A 23391-nucleotide genomic window follows, 5' to 3' on the forward strand; every position below is an offset into this window, starting at 1 on the left:
GACTGGTGACCAAGCAGTTAGCTTTACCAACCTGGGCTTTTGAATTTGAAATTTGGTTTTCAGTCTCATTCCTGCCTGCTGCAATGATAGGGCCTTTAGACAACAAGACTTTTAAAAGTTAAAAGGCAGTAAGTCAGTCCCCTGGAAACGATGCAGAAACCTAGATTCAACTTGTAAATAAGAAAATGCGTTGAGTACATTAAACAGACATAGAAAAATGGATTTCTGTCTTTCGTAGTACGGTAATTGGGCACCACTGCTTGGCAGGAGCTGGTGCTATTGAGCCGGCTGTAGCTGCCACAGGTTGATAGGCAGGTGATCAGGCAGCTTCCACTAGGGTCTGCACAGGAGGCCTACCTAATATGCTGTCTGCCCTAAGGGCCTATGGGAACACAGTTGGATTATTATGTTAATGCATGAGCCTGCTGCCCTCTTCCTATCCCAGCTGGGTTCCCTGTTGTTAGGAACTGCTTTGCACTGACAGTGGAGTAATATGCTTCATGATTGAAAGGGCAAAGGGGCTTGGAAGAAAAAAAAAAAAAAAGAATAGGCCTGCACAGATATGTAAATGAGGGAAGGAAGTCTGTAGGAAAATTTCACTGTAAATAGATAAAGTTTATTAGAAAGTTCTTTTTCTCAGCGCACTCTGTAAAAGCACTCATTTCTTATTTACTTCCTGGACCTGCTTTTCTTCCTAACACTGGTGTACAGGACATGGCAATGGTTTCCAAAACAGGCTCTTAGGTTGGTTTGTTTCCAACTAAGATGCTCTAACACATTGGCACCCAGGTAGGGTGCTGACCGTGGTGCATTTTTTTGCACCTTCATTACTCCTTAATACTGGTCCCTTAGTTATTCCACTCTATTTTATAGAAAAGTTGTTATTTAAATGCTGAAATACTTATATTTGATGTTGACATCACTTTTATTGCTCTTTATTTTTGATGCAGCTTAAACTGAATAAACCTATCTTTTGGGAGTGGGTGGGGATGGAGGTGAGGAATAATTGGATGGATTAGAAGGGTATTTTGGGGGGTTTCTGAGTTTGTTATGAGTGGTGGTTCAAATTTCAGTAGCATTTTGTTTTCAGTTGAAGTTTTTCTTTTTTTAATTGATTTCGGAGAGTAAGGGAGAGGGAGAGAGAAAGATAGAAACATCAATGATGAGAGAGAATCATTGATTGGCTGCCTCCTGCACACCCCACACTTGGAATCAAGCCCACAGCCCAGGCATGTGTCCTGATCAGGAATCAAACTGTGACCTCCTGGTTCATAGGTCGAGGCTCAACCACTGAGCCATGCTAGCTGGGCAAGTTGAGATTTTTAATATTGACACCACAACATAGTGAAAAGAGTGTGGGCTTTGGTGTCTACAGACCTGTACAAATTCTGGCTTTACTAATTACTAGCTGTCTAGTTTTAGATACCAGTAAATTACTTTCCTGCTTATCCACCTTACCTGTAAAATGGGTGTATTATTAATTTTAAGTGGGAGGATAATGAATATAAATCACCTTGTCTGATGTAGGGTAAGTACTCAGAAATACTTGTCATAATAATGGTACTTAATTGTCTTAATAAATTGCAGCTATGATTTTTAGTTATTAGATCATTATCCTAATATGTACAGCTGTATACATTTTCAATGGATATCAATGGATCAAAGATTTTTATCTTTTTCTCCAGATTATCTATATAACTTTTTCTCACTGAGCCTCACCAGATGGAAGTGATCTTATCTTCAGTCAGAATTTGAGACAGAAATATTCAGATAGACGTTATTTAGCTTAAAGGGTCAATACGAGGATATATTCTTCAACAATAAGCCATACTTCAAATGCTAAAAGAAAATTGAATAGAAAAGAAAGTCTAGTTCAGTCACTGTTCTAGATAGCTTCTGGAGAGACTGTTAGTGTATGCCTAAACCTGGAAAGTTTCCAAATATTCCTATGTGTGTAACTGTTTCTAATATATTTGTTTTTTTAAACTATTGTACAATTGGAAATTACTTTAAATAGGTCCATTTTTTTACTTAGCGCTACCCTATTGCATGAGATGATGCCTGTGAGGGTGGTGTGTGCACAGTGCCTGGTGCACTGAGGAACTGGGAAATAGTGGGCATTGTTATTAGTGTCCATGCGTGTCCCAACCAACAAACCAGCCTGCCTGGGTAATGCCTTGTAGACTTAAAAGTAGGAACTTCAGGAAGATACTAAAGGTCAGCAAATGCTGAAAGTCTGCGTCTAGTATAGGCTCCATAAGCTGGTAGGATGGTTATCATGTATCTGATGAAAAAGAATCCACATGATTCTTTCTAATAATTTTAATACCTCAGAAAAAACTCTGTAAAGTTTAAGGTAGATACCTGTTATGTTAGAAAAGAGACTTTCTGAACAGGTAATTGTGAATTTGACTTTATCCATACAGAATAAAGAGAGAAGGAGCCAGTTCTGTCAAAGTAATCCTTCTTTGTGGTGATAGCAAAATTCTTTTGTCTTTGTATTGCCCATTTAGTTTTGTGTGTGTGTGTGTGTGTGTGTGTGTGTGTGTGTGTGTGTGTGTGTATGTGTATGGATATGTGTACATATGTATGCAGGTACTTGAAAATACATATGTGCATGTCTATAGCTATATATAATGTGTGTATCTACATCTTAGAATCTGATGTATAATTAGGACATTTCAGGAGGAACTCTAGTAAAGCACATTCCTTAAAAATGACATTTTAAAGAATGCATGAAGTTTTAATAATAGTTGTTAATTGTTAGGACTTTGAAGAAAAGCCTTTAGTGGAAGCATAAGACCATGAGATAGGTAGAGAAATAGTCAAAGGATTGATTACACTTTTTTTTTACATCCTTCTTCTCCCACCAATATCATGTAGACCTGTTATCAGAACATTGCTATACATCTACCCCAAACAAAGCCATTGTACATAGAAAGAAGCCCGTCACAGAGTAAATAATAAGCTCAGTTTTAAAGGAAGTCTGTTTTGAAGAAAATCTATATAGTCTATTTGCTTTAAACAAACATTTGTCCATTGCTTGGTTTTCTTTAAAGTAGCTTTGGATTTGACATGTCCTATACTCCCCTGTAGGTTGAAATGTTCTTGAGGACAGGAATCGCATCTTATATTTAAGAAATATCCTCATTTCTTATACACAGTAGGAATTCATCAATTGCTTGTTGATTGAATAGTGGGTTGATTTTGGTGATAATAGTCAGATTAAATTTGTGGATCCTAGTGTTCCTTGTTTTCTCTTACCTTTCCTACTGCTCTCATTGCCTTCGTGCCCTTTGGCAGTTTCATGAAGCTTCAGACTGAGATTTCCAACCTCTGACACCAATGGTAACTTCTCATGGCCACCTTTCTACCTCCACCAATCATTGTACTTCTTTGCACCCTCCCCACATTATTATTTTGTCAGAGGCACAAGAAAGGCTGGAGTGGGAGAAATGATGACTGGGTTGAGATACACTTCATAGGAAAAATGCAAACGTTTTTCCAGAGCAGTTGGTTTCTGCCCTCCTGGTGCCATTAGATTGTACAGTGACTCCGCTGCCCTTCTGGTTGTGTTCCCCATTCAGCCTTTGCATTTTAGGAGACTTTAGGGCAGCAGTTCTCAACCTGTGGGTCGCGACCCCTTTGGCAATGACCCCCTTTGGAAATGACCCTTTCACAGGGGTCGCCTAAGACCATCCTGCATATCAGCTATTTACATTACGATTCATAACAGTAGCAACATTACAGTTATGAAGTAGCAATGAAAATAATTTTATGGTTGGGTCACAACATGAGGAACTGTATTTAAAGGGCCAGAAAGTTGAGAACCACTGCTTTAGGGGCACCCTTAATGATAATTTTATTCCAAACCCCAATCCTAATTAAAAAGTTTAGGACCTACTCTTTCTTAAAGGTTTATTCCACCTCCCCACCCTCCTCCTCCCCCACTTCTTTTAAGTTTTTCCCCAAAAGATAACATTTTTGTTGTTGAATATTTTTCTAGGTCTCACAAATCTCTAAATATTAACAAGGGATTCTACATAACAGGTTATGATTCTAAAATCACAGTGAGTTATACTGTAAAAAAAATAATAAACTCTGCATTTTTTAAAAGGCTTGCCTCATACCCTATTGGCCATCCTTCTTCTTTCTACCTTAATATGTTTATTTGTCCTTATTTTTCCAAATTTACCAGAAATTTTATCTCTAGTTCCAGTTTCCTAATTTAGCAAATCTTTGATTAATGGTTCTCACCATAGTAATATGCTATAGTGTTGATGATGATATAGTTAGTAATGGCTAATTATTTGTTAGCCACTTACTATGCTAATGCTTTACATTAATTGTCTCATTTAATTCTCACAAAATGCTTACAACTACATACTAATATTGCACCCATTTTTGGATATGAAAAAACAGGGAGGCGTGAAATGATTAAATTAAACTTGTTGGAGGTCCTTTAGCTATTGAACTGGATTCAGACCTAGATCAGCTAAGTCTAGCGCCCTCTAGTGCATGCCTGCACATGGCTGTTTTAATTGGTAAATTACATACTGGAACATAGCCCTCTTCTCTCACCAGCCTCCCTCCAGTCTTCGGGTCGTGTCCATACCATTTTTCTGCAGTAGGTTGTATCACATTAGGGATAATTATGTCACATAGAGCTAGGAGGATGGATCGTAAATAAATGAGAAAAAACCATGCTAACAAGTTTTGTTGTTGTTTTAACCCTACATTTCCGGATTGACTGGCTAGGTAGCTTAGCAATTTGGTATTATCTCATACTGATGATCTCAAAGGAAAAAGTAAGAACTAGTCTAACTACTAGTAAAACTTGGCAAATAAAACTAGAAGCTGACAGTTGAAGGGAATAAAAGGCAACACTTGAATTTGCCTAACAGCCTGATAAATGCGCAAAAATATCCGGAAGATAAAAGAGAAAAGTTACCAAAAGGAAACTGTGCATACATGAATAAATCATATTTTTACTTCACAATAAAGTCTGTCCTTATTGCCGGTCACTGATGGAAACATGGTGAAGTAAGCCTGGCTCTCAGCAAGCACTTGGACTTTGCAGAACGAGCCCTGAGAGCACAGAATGAAATTTCTTGAGGCATTCTATCCAAGCCTATCACCCTAGATGAAGGTGTCTTCTGGGGCCATGGAAATCCCAACAGCTTGTTTGAGAAATTGTACTTGGAATGGACAATGGCAAACAGGTGCTCTGTCCTGGCCTTCCCTTCTAAGATCTCACAATTGTCCTTTTACAAGAGAGGCTGGGTTTAAAAGTCCCAGTTTCACCACTGATTCATTTTACTTATTTCTATCCAGCACTGAACTCCTCTGAGCTTTATTTTTCACATCTATAAAATAGAATAATGTATACCTCATTGGATAATTTTGAGAATTAAGTGAAATAACACTTATTGTCTGGCATGCAGATGATGCTTAATACATGTCAGCTTTTTTGTTTGCTTATAAAATGCTATTTTGAAGGGAAAGTAAAGTAAATGAAGTGAAGTCATTTCGTTATAAATTACTGGATCAGAAAAACGGATTTTTGTCTCTTGCTCTTGGAAAATTTTATGCATCATCTCTCATTGAAGCTCCTGACTGGGGTGGGGAGGGGAATGAAATTCAGTTTGATTAATGAAAGCTCTTGGAAGGCAGTTTTTAAACTGTGTGAAGCTAGGTTAAATGGGAGCCAAGTGGGGCCATTTCCGGGGGTTTGGGAGGTGAAGCAATTTGTTTTTGCACTTTATCCGTTCTTTTACTCTTTTAATCTCATTTCTAGTCCCTCAGGTTCCATAATAAAGTCTTCCGTATTATACATTTTTATTAAACATCTTTTTTGGCTCTAATTTGCATTTCAGATAATATAACGAAATGTATGCATTTCAAATATTCACTGCATAACTGTGATTAGAACATGTAATCCCTCAAAAGATGTTAATTATAATTTATATTCATCCTGAATTTAATTAAGTGAGTTGGGGATTAGAAAGTAGATGTAAGGAGTAGTTAAGGGAATACATTTTTAAAAGCAACCATATTTTTTGTAAAAAAATAATGTAAACCTTTTTAGCTTTAAGGTTAGATAGATAAGGAAAATACAGAAGACAAGGGGAGGAATCAGGTTAAAGGACATGTTGAAAAATCTTAAAACTATGTTCACAACTTGGGCCTTGAATTTAAGCTAATTATGGTTGAAAAAGGAGGGCTGGTTGCAGTAACTTTCTCATTTATATTCTGAGAGTCTTTCAGTACATGTTAGCTCACTTGGTGTCTAATAAAGACTTCAGTTCAACTGAAATTTTAAGACCTACAGAGAGTGACTGGGAAGAAAGTGGCAACAGCGGTCTCCCAATCCAGCTGATATCTGATGCTTCAGTCTTCCTTACAATATCCTGGCCAAGGGGGTGTTTTATGAATAATTAAATGTAATAGCACTTTGAGCAGAGATAATTCACATTTAAGCAGTGTTTGTCTGTGGTAAAATTTTATTCTTAAATTTTTCTAGGAACATGTTTTCAATCCATTTTAAGATGATCTAAACATAGTTTTAAAGGTAAAGGTTATTTTTTAAGTCATTTATTTATTTTCAAATGTGTCTAGAAGAAGAAAATACTTATTTTATAAACCTATTTTGAATGAGTCATGCCATAAATCATAAATGTAATGCACAAACCAGAGGGGAGAGAGAGAGAGAGAGAGAGAGAGAGAGAGAGAGAGAGAGAGAGAGAGAGAGAATGCATGTTGTGTTAGTTACACACACTGGCTACCTAGCTACCTAATATTTTATTGGCCTCCATAAATGGATAATTTTTTTTTAAATTTCAGTCTTTTGAAATATTCTCTCAGTAGAAATATTTCATGTGAAAATTCAGGTGGTCTTTGCTTCATAAGAAATTGAGCTTCCTTTAAAAAAGTGCTATTGTAAGTAGGTAAAGGAATACATTTTTTAAGTGAGTAAATAATAAACTCTGTTTCAAAGGAAATAAAAAACTCTGTTTTTACCTAAGATATTCTTTGAGGCTCTAAGTATTTAAACCCTCATTCATTTTGCTTGCAACCTAAAATCATTCCACATAATTGTCCTCATTTGTAATTTAATTCCCCCCAAATGACTGCTTTGATAATGACTGTCATGGTTTCTTTTTCTAATAACAAAGTATTGTCATTCTTAATAAAATGACTTTTTTGGGGGAAGGGGGGTTAGGTTCACATTATCACATAAACATAGTTTTTGGCCAGTGGCATATTAAAGTAAAAGATTAGTCTTCATTCACTGTCCATCTCCTAGTCACAGGCAATATTCCAGAATGACTAAAAAATTTTATATTATGGTGCTGATTGAAATTTTTTAATAACTTAAGTTTCTTATCATAAAATCTGCATTTTTTACTGAATAATCTAGAAAATATAGAAACAAAGAAATAAAAACAAAGAAACAAAACAAATACCATAATCCCACTGGAAAGGCCAGAGTTGGAGAAATGATGACTGGGTTCAGATACACTTGAGATATTACTAGTATATGTGTATCTTCAAGACCTTTTTATCTAAACATATGTTTAATAAAATAAAATCATACATTTCACGCTGTTTTATATTTCTATTTGTCCACTTAACAATATATTGTGAACATGTCTTGTAGTGTTCTACAACATTCTTTATAAATGCTTATTATTCTCATGTATGGATGTACAATGATTTACTTCAGTCCTGGATGAGTTTGCTATTATAGAATAACTAGAGGCTTGGCACACAAAATTTGTGTGCAGGTACAGTCCCTAGGCCTGGCCTGTGATCAGGGCCCCGGCCCCTGCCGCAACCGTCCCCCGGTTCCCTGTTTGCCATCAGGCAATCGGAACCTGTCAGCTGCGGGGAAGAACCAAGAGATTGGCTGTTCCCACCTGCTTGCTGGCCCCACCCCCCCTGTGTGTGGGGTGACTGGTGAGGCGGGGCCTTGGCTTGGTGCCGCCCACATCCCCCACCACCTACCTCTGGTTCCCTGTTCTCCATCAGGCAATTGGAGCCTGTCGGCTGGGGTGAGGGACTGAGAGGTGGTCAGTGCGCCTAATAGTGACAGGTTGAGCGGTCGTTCTGCTGTTAGGGTCAATTTGCATATTACCCTTTTATTATATAGGATGCTGTGATGAAAATTATATTAGCTAAATCTTTTTTGGATCTGTATTCTTTGTTGTTGTTGTTAATCTTCACCCTAGGATATTCTTTCCATTGATTTTTAGAGAGTGGAAGGGAGGGAGGAAGGGGGAGAAAGAGAGAGAAAGAGAGAGAAATACTGAGGTAAGGGAGACACATCAATTGGTTGCTTCCCATATGCACCACAACTGGGGAGGGGATCGCACCTGCAACCCAGGTACATGCCCTTGACCGGGATTGAACTCGAGACCCTTAGGTGTGTGGGACAACACTAACCATCAAGCAACACTGGTGAGGGCTGTATTCTTTTCTTAAATAGACTTTTTAAAGTGAAATTGGTCAGCCAAGGGATATGTATGATATTTTTAAAGTTTTGCTGCTTACTGTGACACTTCCAGCAAGGTTATAAAGGGTGTGCAAGGACCTTTTCCCAGAACTCTTATCAGTCATATTCATTATTATGATATTTTAAAATCTTTGCTCATTTGATAGTTTCCTCCCCACACTACTTTTATGTTCTCAATGCAGGTTGGTTCCTGTTGTAAAGATGAGGAAGTCACATACTATTTTATAGAAATGTGAATTTTAACATTTTAATTACATCTCCCACCCCTAATTTTTGTTGCTCCTATGTGAGTAAAATCTAGAGGGAACATTTAAAAAGTTACTTTATTTTTTTATTTTACTTCAACCCAAAGAAATATTCATTGTGGTTGCTGAATGCATTGTTTAACTTGGTCTCTAACCATGTTATAAATGGTGCCCGGAGAAGAATCTGGGGACAAGACCTTTCAGTTTTGTGTGTGTGTGTGTTTGTGTGTGTGTGTGTGTTTTAAATCACATCTTAAGATTTTGGAGAATATGAACTTTAGACTGGACTATTGTTATTACAGTGAAACCTTTGAGAGTATCTTCTTGGGTAATTTCTTTAGAGAAAGTCACTTATAGATATAAAACGTTTGACCAGAAGAAAGCCTCAGGTTGTCAGAGTTACTTACACACCGTTGTTCAGCTGGGCCTCTTTATTAAATCATCTCTTGGCAGTCCATTAGTTGTGGTGTTATAGCTATTGCATGGGCCTCTAAGCTAATATACCTTCAATCACTAACAGAAGGATAACCTTAATAAAAATTTGAAGTCGATTTAGTGCTTCACTGCTTGCTGACTAGTGTTTTACGTTTTAGTGTGTCTGTACAATTTCCGTTCCGTGTATTTTTGATATTCACATATATCTTATCCACGTAGTCTATTAGAGTCCAATAAAGATTAATGGCCTAGAGAAGGAAGACTGGGAGCTCTTCCTTACAATCCTGACTCGGCTGCTGCCAGAAACTGTGTGATTGTGAGCAAGTCACTTCCCACACTGAGCTGCTTCCAGTTGTTATTTGTAAGACTAGGAAGCTGGGGAGACGCTCTCTCATATTTCTTCCTGTGTTACTCTATTATTTGTAGAAAATTTAAATTATATTCGTCTGAGTGTAATACATTGAAACTTTTTTTTTAACCTCAGCTAAGCTTTTATAAGAAATAAAAAGAATTGCTCTATTTGGCCCTCTATAAAAATTTGAGTAACTAAAATAAAAATAAAAAGAAAAGCCACATTACTTAATAGAAAATAATACAGTAGAAAACTCACTTAATGCCAATTAACTTTAAAAGGAAAATTGCTATGTAGTAGTAATTACTGAAAAATATGTTTAAGTTTTATTTTAAAAAATGAAATGAAATTATGAAAATAAGCTTGTTTTGTAATTCAGTCCATAAAATTCCAGTTATATTATAACTATTTACTAATTCTTAGTGTGAATGAAGAAAGAATCAATTATTATTTTGGCGGGTGGGGAATCATTGTAGTGTTCCTAAGAAAATTGTATGATGACATGATGTCACAATTCTCCCTCCTATTTATTTTTACAAAACAATCATAAATATACAAATTTGCAAAAAGAATTTAGGCATCTTCAATTTTTACAGGTATTCTCATTTAACTATATATTCTGGCCCTACCAGATTTGGCTCAGTGGGTAGAGCATCGGCTGTGGACTGAAGGGGCCTGGGTTTGATTCTGGTCAAGGGCATGTACCTGGGTTGCAGGCTCCTCCCTGCCTGGGCCCTGGTCAGGGCGTGTGCAGAAGGCAACCAATCCATGTGTTTCTCTCACATCAATATTTATTTCTGTCTTCCCCTCTATTATTCTCTCTAAAAATCAATGGAAAAATATCCTCAGGTGAGGATTAAAAATATATATATATTCTATGTGCTAGAGCAGTGGTTCTCAATCTTCCTAATGCTGTGACCCTTTAATACAGTTCCTCATGTTGTGGTGACCCCCAACCATAAAATTATTTTCGTTGCTACTTCATAACTGTAATTTTGCTACTGTAAAAAATATGTAATTATATATGTGTTTTCTGATGGTCTTAGGCGACCCCTGTGAAAGGGTTGTTCGACCCCCAAAGGGGTCGCAACCCACAGGTTGAGAACCGCTGTGCTAGAGGGTGGTAGTGGCCTGGGAGAGGTCAATGGGGGAAAAAGGAGACACATGTAATACTTTAAACAATAAAGAATTAAAAAAAAAAACATACAGACACACACACACACACACACATACTCAGATTAATTTCTTTTCAAGCACTTATATTGTCAGTTATTTTTTTCTTACTTGTCATTGTCTTTGCTCTGATTTCATTGACTCAATGAAATCCTGCATCTTCTGTAGGACTTACGTTATATTTAGCAACTTATTTGCATTTTGTTTGTAATGTATTATCAGGTGCCTAACTGTACCATCTGTGAGAGTAAACCAACCAAAACTGAAGTACAGAGGTAGATATTATTGTGAAATAGTTTGGGTCTGAGTGCGGGAAGGGAAAATGCTTTCCTGGGAATCATTTTAGAAATGATCAGTTCATTAGTGAACCTTCTCCTGTGATGACATCTCTTGTTTCCATGTACAGCCTAAGTTCTTCAGGGACTTGGAAGATGAATAGTTGTATAGTTGACCCTTGAACAGTGTGAGTGCTAGGGGCAGTGCCCCTCTCCCTTCAACGCCCCCCCCCCCCCGCAATAAAAAATCTACTTATATCTTTTGACTCCCCAAAAACTTAACTACTGATAGCCTATTGTTGACTGCAAGCCTTAACATAATCAGTCTATTAACACATATTTTGTATGTTATATGTATTATATACTGTATTCTTACAATAAAGCTGGAGAAAAGATGTTATTAAGAAAATCATAAGAGAAAATACATTTACAGTATTTATTGAAAAATAATCCACTATAAATTGACCCACATAGTTCAAACCCATGTTGTTCAAGGGTTGACTGTATAATGAAGGCTTGCTGGGTCTTACTTAATATGGTACTTTATATCTTTGTAGGATACCCAGGGATTTTTATATTTTCCATCTCATTTAATCCTAAGAAAAATTTATGAAGTGGATGCAGTTATTCCCATTGAGTAAAATGAAGAAACTGAGATTTAAAGAGTTTTCACAGCTGAGTATGTGATGAAGTTGTTTTGAAATCAGCTCTTCTGACTTCATCAGTGTTTTTCTAGTATTTCACAGGTGCATCTGTGAAGATTTTAAATTAAAATAGTTTATTTGACATGAAATCTTTATCATCTTTTAAAAAGTATAAAAGGAGGTTGTATTTTTTTAATGTCCCATAAGGCCATAGAGTCTTAAATATCCACAATATGTAACTAAGACATTTTTACAAATTATAAACAGAGCTCTGAATCTTAAGCTTTCATAGGTAGTAAGTAGTAATAGTAACTATAGTTATTCTTTGTTTTTATTAAAGACATTAATATTTACTTATTGACATTTCTGTGTAAACATCAAAACCAAGTAAATATGAAAAAAGCTAAATCATAATGTCACATTTTTCTACTATTTGTTTACTTTTACAATTTTATGATTTTAAAAAGTCAAGTTTATGGATGTATTATTTGCAGAAAGTAAAATTCACCCTTTAAAAGTAGTTTGATTAGTTTTGGAAAATATATAAAGAGTATTAACACCGCCACAATAAAAATATAGAACAGCCTCGGCCAGTGTGGCTTTGTTGGGTGAACATCGTCCCGTCTACCGAAAGGTTGCCAGTTAAATTCCCAGTCAGGGTACCTGCCCGGGTGGAAGGCTCAGTCCCCAGTCGGGGACGTGCAGGAGGCAGCTGATCCATATTTCACTCATATCAATGATCTCAATGAAAAGTTAATTCAGAAAAGGAAAGGATTTGCTAGTGAAAATGTGATTTAAAATATAAACTTCAAATGTGGAATTCTAAGAGAGATTGTGTAGTCCCTAGTCCTGAAATCATGAAGAATAGGATAGGTTGGTTCTATTTGTTCATGATTTCAATGTAGCCCTGTTATAGGAAAAGTGCCTGGGTTAGATGATGTGCAGAAGTCCACTGCAGTTCTGTGGTAAGATTCTGCAGGATCTGTGCTAAGTTATTTCCCAGAAGATGGTGGGAAAGCTATTTTATTGCTAATGAAAAGCGGATGAAAGAGTTATTGCTGAGGGATTGATCCATTGCCCTCTTAAGAAGCTCTGAGATTCCCAGTCCTAATGGATGGAAAAGAGCAGAAATAACAGAGTTAGGTAGCTGGGGTCTAAAATTTGCAAGAAACATTAGATGGTTTGACATAGGTTGTCACTTAGGTTTTGTGGATGTGCTTCTAAACAAAGTGTTAGGGGAATTCTTGGGCAATTTTTCGGTTGGTGTGCTGAGAGCTTAGTTCATGTGTTGGCATTAAATAGAGCGTCCATTAATTGATCAGAGAAGTGCTCCTTGTATATCTCTAGGAGGTATTGAAAAAGGCCATTTTAAAGGAAATTTTAGTAGTTGATTTCTGTGCAGCCATAACACTTTGATCTTATTGATTTTGTATTATAGCCATTATGATGCCTGTCTCCTAGCTCTACACTGTGAGCAGTAGTCTATGGGCATTTATTTTTGTATTCTTAGTGCTTAGCCTTATAAAGTGTTTAATAAATCTCTGTTGAATTAATTAATAATTAAAGGAATATTTATTTTATTCCTTTTTGACAGGAAATTGGAAACCCAAAAGATTGAAAACAATGAAACTTCAGAAATAATTGAAAAATTGGCATTTCAAGATTTCAAGTAGTATATAATATTTTAAGTAGGTTTCATTCAGCTACATCATAGATATTTAAGTGTTTAATATGCTATAAATAAATAGTATGTATTTTTAATTTAATAATTGTTATTCTCAGTTACATCTACACTCAGTTTGTTCCTCTGAGTATTCAGTGTTAATATAACAAGTAAGACTATTTAGGTGGATTCTTTTTGGCATTATCCTCAAATTCACTCAATTTTTAGTCTGACATGGATTGAGCACCTAATATGTGCACAGCATTGTTCAAGGTTTCCCTAAAGATTAAAGAGAGAACCTTTAAAATGTTAGGAGTACTTAACATAAAACATTTATTGTATGCTTTTTTACTAATAAACACATAATTGGTACAAAACCTTGAAAATAAGGAAAAAGCACACAGGAAAAAATATCCATAATCTCATTACCCCAACATAATCACAGTTAGGGTTTTGGTATAAGACATTTTTGTATCATATATATACAAATATCTGTTAAAAATAAGATGTAAAATAGGCAATGTGGGTATAATAGAGAGGGTATAGGAAATGTCTGGTGATGAGTTCTTCTTGCTTTACCACTAGCCAATATGACCTTGGGAAAAATCCTTCATCTCCCTAGAGTTCTGTTTCTTCATGTATAACGGGCTTGTCATAGTATCTAAGGGCCCTTCCCGCTTGAAAATTCTGATTTCAGTGAAATTGAATACCTTTGAAGACTGAGATTTCACAGGAATGAAATTGAAAGTGTGTAGGTCTGTATTCATCTCAGTTATGAGGGAGATTTAAAAATACTACAACAAGTATTTTCTGCTAATAGGTTTTCTTATTATGAACCAGTTATATTTAACATAACAGATTTCTCCTGGAACGAGAGCCTCAATCTGAATTGATGTAGTTATTTGAGTTGATAAATACGTTTTTTAGGAAAGTGTGAAAATAATTCTGGTAAGCCTTTAAGTATGCTACCAGAATAAGAAATACAGGATCACCGCTATTTTAAGTACATGGGGTTTTATAAAAAAAAGAAGAAGAAGAAGAAAAAAAAAAGCACACCATGGAGAAAATCAAAGCCGCTGTGTTACTTGATTCTTTTTGCACCTCAAGAAAATTGATTTTGGCTTCCCTCCCCTGCTCCATGCATATTGTGAGCAGTAGATTGGTATGCAAGAAGCATTGTGCATTATGCACCAAAGCTTTAAAAAGTGTTAAAAGATATCTGGTTTGTCTTAGAAGGGTCAGTTTTCACATTAAACAATCTTTGTTGAACAGTTAAGATGTCCTATTACTTTTACTGTTTCATAGTAGGATTTTTTTGTATGCATTTTAACAGTTATTTAAGAGTCCCCATGTGCTTAGAAAGGAATCTGAATATATGTGCCTTTAAAAAAAAAAGCCTCAGCACAATATAGGTTATTCCATCAATACCATCAAATGACTGGGAGCTGTAGTTGGAACAATATGTAAAAATACAGCTTGTGAAAGATTTCCTTTATTAACTGTCATCATCCGCAGAATATATGTTCAAATAAACGTTGTGTAATAACTAAATTTGAGATTAATAGGCCCCTTAAGAAACAGCGGAGTCATTCAGAATAGTCAGTGAAAAATAGGCTGTAAGACTGTTACATGCACATATTGTCCTGCTTACATGCTCTCTCTGGTGTCATTCCCATTTATCACTGTCGGCAGGCTCTGTTCTCATTAAAACACTCTTGCACAAAAGCAACTTAATTTTCTTAAGAGGAGAAGACACCTGATTCAATTTAGTGCCCAGAAACAGTAACTTGAATATATTTTTTCCTTGCCTGAATTTAGATGAATAGTTATAAACAAGAATAGCCACCCCCAGTTCACTTCAAGATTAAGGATATTAAATAATTTTTTCCATTGGTATCAAGAAATGGACCTTTAGAAAGAGGGAGGAAATGTCGCTTACTCTCAGAAAAGCAGTGGATGTCATTTACTCTTAACTTGCATATGTATGAACAAGGAGTTGAAGTGGTCATTAAAATGGTGACTTTTAATGGTACATGTTCTAAAAATAATCTTTCTTTAAATTGGTGAATGCCTTGTAGCAGTATTATAGTCCTCGTTTAGATTTATTTGTTGAGAAGAAATATTCAACACTCATTTCAGAACAATATTCTACTTTGTAGCCATTGCTGCTTTAAAAACTCGGTAACAAAATAATAGAATCAAATGAAGAGTGCCCCTTTAATGTTGAGCATGGTATATAAACTTGCATTTTAATTGGTGTTCTATATATTTACTTCTGTATTATGGTTCAGGAGTACTTAAGTGTAATAGAGAAATGTATAACTCTAATTTTACTTGTTATGAGATTTATACAGTGAAAATAGTGGTAATTAAATAGTGAATATTAAAATGTCCTAGCAATGAAGATGCTTATCAGAAATCCATTATAATTGCCTTTTAAAGCAAACAGAATAAACTTTTTCCTAATTCTTTAAAAATATTTTGCTTTTCTATGACACTTTGCAAAATGTCTGACAAGTAAAAAGACAATATTATGTTTCCATATTTAATGGAAACCCAAGGATTAGAATTTAATCTTTGATGTCTTTATAGTCTTTTCTTTTTGGAACTGAACCTATGCTTAGAAAGGAAATAAATATTAGGTCAGTTCTTGTGAATCAGAGGCTGAAGTGATATAAATTCACATATTGAGGAACTTTTCTGGGGTAAGACAATACAGCTTTGATCTCCAAGTTATCACCAATAGTCAGTTTTCTTTTCCATATCTTTCGTGTTACGCCATCGGCAATGGGAACAAGAGATAGGGCCTGATTAGTCCTTTATTATTTTCTCCCTTGTTTAGGAACAAGATTGTATCAGTTAGACTTCAAAGAATAGAAAATGAGACTGAAAGTAGCTTCCACAGGCAGGGACTTGTCTCCTTTACCAAGATGGCTGTGGGTAGGGGCACTGGCATTTGTTCTGAGGCTCCATGATGTTAGAGAGGCTGTCTCGGCATTTCTCTTGGTCTTTCTCTTCTGGTGCAAGATAGCTTTCAGAGCTCTAGGGAGGAAGAAGGGAAGAAAGGCAGGGCCAGAACCCAACCTCCCTACCTACCCCACCCCAGCCCCATGCCCGGCAAGCCTATATCAATTTATATATATATCTCATTGGCCAGAACTTCGTTGCATGGCAATCCTAGCTTTTCCTTTCTCATGTGAATTTTTTGTGTCTTACTTTTAAAAAATTGTTTCCTTTTCCAAAGGCATAAAGATCATTTCTCATAATTTCTTCTTCAAGTTTTACTTTTCAAATCTAGGTCTTTAGTTTATCTAGTATTTTCTTCTTTAGTATATTGTGGAAAATCAATTTCTCCTCCTTTCCTAACTGCGTTAGAGTGCTGCTGTTGTCCTAGACAGCTTTCTAACATTGTGTGTGATGTTTGATTGTAAACTCCTGCGGTGGGGCTATTTTATCTGGGAACCCACTTTGGTCTGGATCATGGAAGTGACCTCAGAGACGGTTCGCATTTGCTTCTTTTCTGGCCTCAGGAGTTCCACTGGTCTTCCCTGTACTTTGAATTAATCACGCGTTTGGGGTTCTTGAATCACTTGGGTAGTGTAACTTAAGCCTGTGCTCACCCTTGATGCAGCCTGTGTTCCTTTCTTGACTTTGTAAGTAGAGTCCCTAGTTGCTCTTCCTGAGTGGAATGCCCTTTCTGTTCTGCTCCGCCTGCTGCAGGTCTCATTTCTAGGTCTTACCCTTTGCAGGGTGAACCTGTGCTTATTGCTCCGTGGGCTGATCAGCATTCCCTGGAGAGTGCAGAGCCACTCACCTGCTTTCCCTCTCTGGTTTTGACTAACTTCTCTATGTCTGGTACCTTCCTCTGGTTCACTTACACATCCTTCTCCCCTCCCCTCCAGTCCTAGGGAATACAGCACCACGATGCTCCCAGCACTCTCAGGGGGCGCTCTCCTCCTGTGGCAGCCTAGCCAGTACGTTATTCCTTCAGTAAACACCCAGCATGGGACAGCAATGCCATTCTTGCTTTCCGGCAATGTCTCCTGTCCCCAGCTTGGGAGGTGTGGTGGCAGGTTGGCTTTCTCCCCTAGGGGAGGAAGAAAAAGTCAAAAGACACTCTAGTCCTGGAAATATCCTTTTATTACTCTTCCTCTGCAATTTCTAGGTTGTTACCATATAGCCTGCATGCGAAATGGTCCCTGGCCTAGTTTTCATGTCTTTTTATAAGTACTACATGGATATATATCTTACTTTAGAATAGATACTTACCACACATTCTCAGCTTGGAGCAAGCATTATTAGAAATTCTGAAAGAACCATAAATGTCCCCTTTTGACATTTTGGTGAACCTTATACATTGACTGGGGAAGCAGAGTATGCAAGAGTGAATACTGGAAGTTCCATACATTAACTTGCAGTAGGTTGTTCACGTGTAGTATAAACAATGGATTTCATGTTTGTTTGGTTTTTATTTAGTGCGCTGATGAGAGAAGGATAAAGAGGGGTGTTGGACCAGCATTCTGAGTTTTAGATACAGTGTTAGAAGACTTAGAAGACGTGGGTAGGACCTAACGGTGTTCATATATTTGAAGTGCGGTCATGCGGGGAGGTGGTGTGGGGTGCAGGGGGTCAATGGGGGGAAAAGGGGGGACATCTGTAACACTCTTAACAATAAAGATAAATTTAAAACATAAAAAATGAAAAGGGGATTAGATATTTACGGAACTGCACAGCATGGCGCATGGTCAGTGCGTGGCAGTAAGGAAGGGGAAGGTTGGGGCTTACTGTAAGGTAGAACTTCAGAACATTTAAAAGCAGCCAGCAATGGGAAAGCTTGCTTTTATGAGCCAGAAGACTCTCTGTCGCCATTGTTTTCAGGTTTCTTTTTTAAGTTTACTTTTTTATTTTAAATAATTCCAAGTAGGGTATGAAGAAATGAATTCATTATTCAACTTGCTCAATTTTCCAAAATAATTTAATAAAGACAAGCTGTACAATATATAATGAAACATTAGTAAAATACCATATATTGGGTAAAATTGGGCTGATACTAAAAGCAATATGTTATCTAAACATGTGTAATATAAAGGAAGCCAATCTACACAGTATTTAAAAAACACCTCAATATGAACTTTTTTCCCCCCAGTTAGCATTGATCTAATTACCCATCAGATGTGATTACACCAAGGAATACACTTTGCAGGTAGGTTTCATGAGTTCAGTAATGAAAACATTACTGTGCAGGGCATTCAGTTAGCACAAGAAGTATCCATTCATACACTCACCCAATCATTTATTCAGTAATGTGTATTGAGGGTTTTCTATGAGCCAGCTACTCTTTTAGGCACCGAGGATACAATCTTGTACAAATTAGACAAAATTCTTGCTGTAATGGAACATTCTTGTAGAAGGGAATATCCTACTTGGGGAAAGGGTAATTAAATTGTTTCTAGCGAAAGAGATCAATGAAATGCTACATTGAAAAATCAGTGAACTGTCTCAGGTGTGGCTTTTAGTAGGCAGAGGAGAGGAAACTCATATCCTAAGAGAGTCTGCTCATATAACTTGAAGAGTTCTACCTTCAGATAGAATTGTCTTTGGTGGCTCATGTTCCATCTCAGTTCATAGGTTTGTATTATAACAGCCATGTTTGTTATAATACAGAAATAATAGTGGATTTTGGTTTATTTTCAAAACCAAATATTCACGCACTAGAGACACTCCTGGAAGCAGCCCTTGGCTCCTCCTGTGGCCTCTCATCCCCAGGGCAGCGAGGTGCAGGGGCTGGGCAACCCCAGCTTGTCAGGCAGCCAACAGGAGATACCTCTAATGTACAAAGTACGGATTGCAATCTTAATTTCATTTTAAAATGAAATATTTATTACATTTTAACACAACAAAGAAATTCAAAATGCAAACAATAAATGGCTGAACATCTCCCTGGCCAGATAACCCTTGTGACATATAAAAAAATAACATGTTAGAAACAAAAGCCCAATAGGACAGAAAACAAAATTAAAAATAAAAAAGGACCTTTGCTCAATCCCATTCAAGAAATGTAACCATAGTTAGAAGGGTTTTTAAAAAATATATATTTTATTGATTTTTTGCAGAGAGGAAGGGAGAGGGATAGAAAGTTAGAAACATCGATGAGAGAGGAACATCGATTAGCTGCCTCCTGCACACCCCCTACTAGGGATGTGCCCGCAACCAAGGTACATGCCCTTGACTGGAATCGAACCTGGGACCTTTCAGTTTGCAGGCTGATGCTCTATCCACTGAGCAAAACCGGTTAGGGCTTGGAGGGTTTTTTTTTTTATCCCTTTTAGAAAAATGATGTTTTCTTACACACACCTGTGTATATGTATATGTGTGTGTGTGTGTGTGTGTGTGTGTGTGTAAATGTTTACACAATAGGAATATGATGTCGTGATTTATAATCAGAAATACATATTTGGTCTTCATCCTAGTTCCTGGCACAGAGCTCGTAAAACCCTTGGAATTTCCTAAGGGAAGACAGCAGGCAGTGGTGTTTATTGTTGTTAATTGGGTGATTTTGGGGAAGCCCCTAGCTAACCTAAGGATAGGACTGTTTGCAAGGGGAACTAACCTGTGATTAGAGGTTTGGAACTTTTCCTTTGACTCCCAGAACTCTGGGGAGTAGAAAAGGGCTAGAGATTGGGTTCAGTCACCAATGGCCGATGACTTCATCAGCCAGGTCTATGTAATGAAACCCCAGAGGGAAGGGTTCCAAGAGCTTCCAGGTTGGTGAATACTTGCAGGTGCTGAGTGTGGTGCACTCAGAGAGGGCATGAGTGCTCTGTGCCCTTCCCCATGCCTTGCCCTGTGCCTCTCTCCCATCTGGCTTCTCATGCGTTACGTAAAGCAGTAATCTAGTGAGGAAGCTGGTTTCCTGAGTTCTGTGAGCTGCTCTGGCAAATTAATCAAACTCAAGGAGGGGTTGTGGGAACCTTTGATTTATAGCCAGTTGGCCAGAAGCACAGGTGACAACTTAGACTTGTGATTGACATCCAAAATGGGGGCACTCTTATGGGACTGAACCCTTAACCTGTGGGAGCTGACACTAGTTTCAGGTAGATAGTAGCACATTGCGTTGACTTGTAGCACACCTAGCTAATGTCTGAGAATTGCGTTGTGGTGTGGACAAAACCATATTGAAGAAATTACACACACTGTTTTGAAACTTATTTTTCCACTTTAAATATCACTGTGCTTTCATATCAGTATAGGCCAGTGATTGCGAACCTTTGAGCTTGGCGTGTCAGCATTTTGAAAAACCCTAACTTAACTCTGGTGCCGTGTCACATATAGAATTTTTTTTGATATTTGCAACCATAGTAAAAAAAAGACATATTTTTGATATTTATTTTATGTATTTAAATGCCATTTAACAACAACAAAATCAACCAAAAAAAATGAGTTCGCATGTCACCTCTGACACGCGTGTCATAGGTTCGCCATCACTGGTATAGGCAAATCATCCTCTTAGCTGCAGAACATTCCCTGGTAATGTAGATTTTTTAACTAACTCTATTGTTTTATAGTAGTGGTAGATTTTAAAACATTATTTATGTTATGCATATTTATGTAACTATCATAATAGGAAGGTAACAGGAAGCAAAATAGGATGTCAAAGAGATGCTTATGTTGGGTGGGAGACTGAAGTCTGTCATTGCTGTTGCTTGGTTGTAGCCTGGTCAGATTCAGTCTTGTGTCTTCCAGTCCTTGGATTCTGCCAGACACACGGAGTAACTTGGTATAAGAGGTAGACTTGGAATGTTTCTGGGAATTCTACTTATTTCAGCAATCTATAGTAAACATGTAGGAGCTTAGGATGAGCTTCAGCAGATTTCTTCCTTAGAAGACATCAGTCTGTAGTGGGGCAGGAAGGCAGGGAGGTAGGTCATTTCATTGTGTGGCTGGTGACATGGCAGAGCTATGCTCAGGATGCTGTGGCAGCAGGCATGGGACATGTGTGTGCTGGAGGAGATGATTGCAATCTTCTTGGAAGGACAGTGGCCAAGCTGAGTTGCTGAGATCAGTAGTAGAGAAAGGAGAAAGACACTTCAGGCCAGGGAAGAAAGAGGTAAGAAGACACATGATGAGTTCGGGGAATCACAAGTAGGTTAGTGTTGTAAGGATATAAAATTTGAGGCAGGAAATGAGATCTCTCTCCAGATGGAAACCTGTTTATGGAGAGCCTTGTATATGATACTAAACAGCTGGGTATTCCTCACTAAGTCAAAAGATACACATGTCCCTTATACATCAATTAAATACTCTGAATATTTATCACTCTTCAGAACCTTGGGAAATGTAATTCCTTTATATACTACAAATGCAGGATTGAGCCAGCTATTAACTTAATTATTTATTAATATTGAGCCCTACATTCTTGGGTTAGTGTTTGATTTTACATGATTCTTCGGAGTACCCAAAGCTTTTCACCAGTAACTGCTTGAGCTCACTGCCTGGGAGGACCAAGTGGTAGTGTAGGTGAGTGAGTTCAAATCCATTACTTCTGCCAGAAAAGCAAGTAGGAATAAGTGAGCCTGAAGCATCTTTGAGTATCTAAGATATCTCGTCACTGTCATCACCGTCATTTTATAAAATGCGGGGAGACAGCCAATCATATGAAATACATTTCTTGTGTTTGGGTTTAAAAAGAGAACTGGATGTAGTGTGAGTATGGCGATTTGAATAGTAATTGACATTTATTTTACTTGACTGCCGAGCCTTGGTACTTCTAACCATCCATGTTTTGTTTCGTTTGTTCGTTTTTAATGCTAGGCAAAACCGTCAGTTAGCTAGTTTAAGGTTGGGGAAAGGCACGGGAAAGGAGCAAGTTTGGAAGAGAGGAGCTCAAAGGGGAAGGCCTCATTCTTTACTAAAAATAGAGATCAATCCATTTTAAGCCCAACATAGTACCTGGAAATAAACATTGTTTGTGAGGGAGGTGCGTTTTTGTAGAAAGGAAGGTAGAGTTCCTTGTTGATCTCACCACAGCTCATTTCTTTCTACTGTTTTACTTCTTTTCCTCCCCCCACATCAAACTTTTTTCCTGAATCACCCATAACGGAACTCCAGGAAGATACATGTATGTTGCTCTAGTTTACCGTTGCCCCCTGCACTGTTTTATTTAGCCAAATCTTTGTTTCTTCCACTGCTCCCTGCACAACATGGAATACCATATGCCGTTGTCCCTGTCATGAAGCAGAGGGTTCCCTGGTCTGTGCCTATGCCTATGTTTATGCCACAGAGGAGGTGTGGTTCAGTGCCATCTTTTATTGATGGGGCCAGCAAAGGAGAGATCTAATGAAATTATCAAAGCTTTGAATTAATTATGAACTTGAACAGGAGCGCTAAGCTCTGTGGAGCCAAGGATCTCATTACCCATGCACTCTCATCGCCTCCTCCTCTGGAGCAGAAGGCATGTCGGCTGCAGCTCCTAGCTCCTGGCTCTGGACTTTGTTCCAACTTGCTAAACTGGCATCGTCTTCTTACTACGAAGTTGCTGCAAGTGTCCATGATGATTAATATAATTCTGCTCTGGATCTTCAGGAAATGTGAATAGGTTTCTCTACCCCTCCTTTTTCCTTTTATTTTCTTTCTTTATCCTTCCTTTCATCAAATTGGATGTTATACAAGTTCCTATCCTTTTTGAATAATAGGAGAAGCTTTTAGGATTCAGGTGTAGCTTCAAGGAATACAGTGGTTGATTTAAAGTTAAGAGCTGTGTTACATCTACTGTGTATTCCCTGGATAATTGGTAAGCAAAGTCAAATATTTCTTCTTTAAATTTTGAACACCCAATAGAATTTTTTTTGCTTTTTTCTACCTTAGAATTAATGGAACCGCAATAACTTCCCTGGTCTTAAGACACTGTTCATTATTTTAATGTGTGTTGTATGGAGGCCACAGATCTCACTCTGCTGGGTGTGTCTCTGAGGACTTAGGCTCCCTGATAGAGAGTAGTTAATGTTTCCTTAATATAATTCTGGTTTTTCACTTCCCAGTAATATGAAATTTCTTATGAATAAATCACCCTCTGATTGTTTTAACTTTAGT

At 37.4% G+C, this 23391-nt stretch overlaps 1 protein-coding gene across 5 annotated transcripts in view; it reads left to right on the forward strand.

Moving 5' to 3' along the window:
- SLC10A7 (solute carrier family 10 member 7) overlaps positions 1 to 23391 on the forward strand; it is a 195593-nt gene that overhangs the window by 44560 nt on the left and 127642 nt on the right. Inside the window, exon 5 of one of the 5 annotated variants that reach the window (XM_059697901.1) lies at positions 13234 to 13334. The exons of the other annotated variants lie outside the window; for them this stretch is intronic. Coding sequence (XP_059553884.1) covers positions 13234 to 13257 — 24 coding nt within the window. The 3' untranslated portion in view covers positions 13258 to 13334. Of the gene's footprint in view, positions 1 to 13233; positions 13335 to 23391 lie in introns of those variants that run through there. 5 annotated transcript variants of the gene reach the window in all.

Source organism: Myotis daubentonii, chromosome 5 (assembly GCF_963259705.1).
Source record: "Myotis daubentonii chromosome 5, mMyoDau2.1, whole genome shotgun sequence".
NCBI classification, from domain to species: domain Eukaryota; kingdom Metazoa; phylum Chordata; class Mammalia; order Chiroptera; family Vespertilionidae; genus Myotis; species Myotis daubentonii.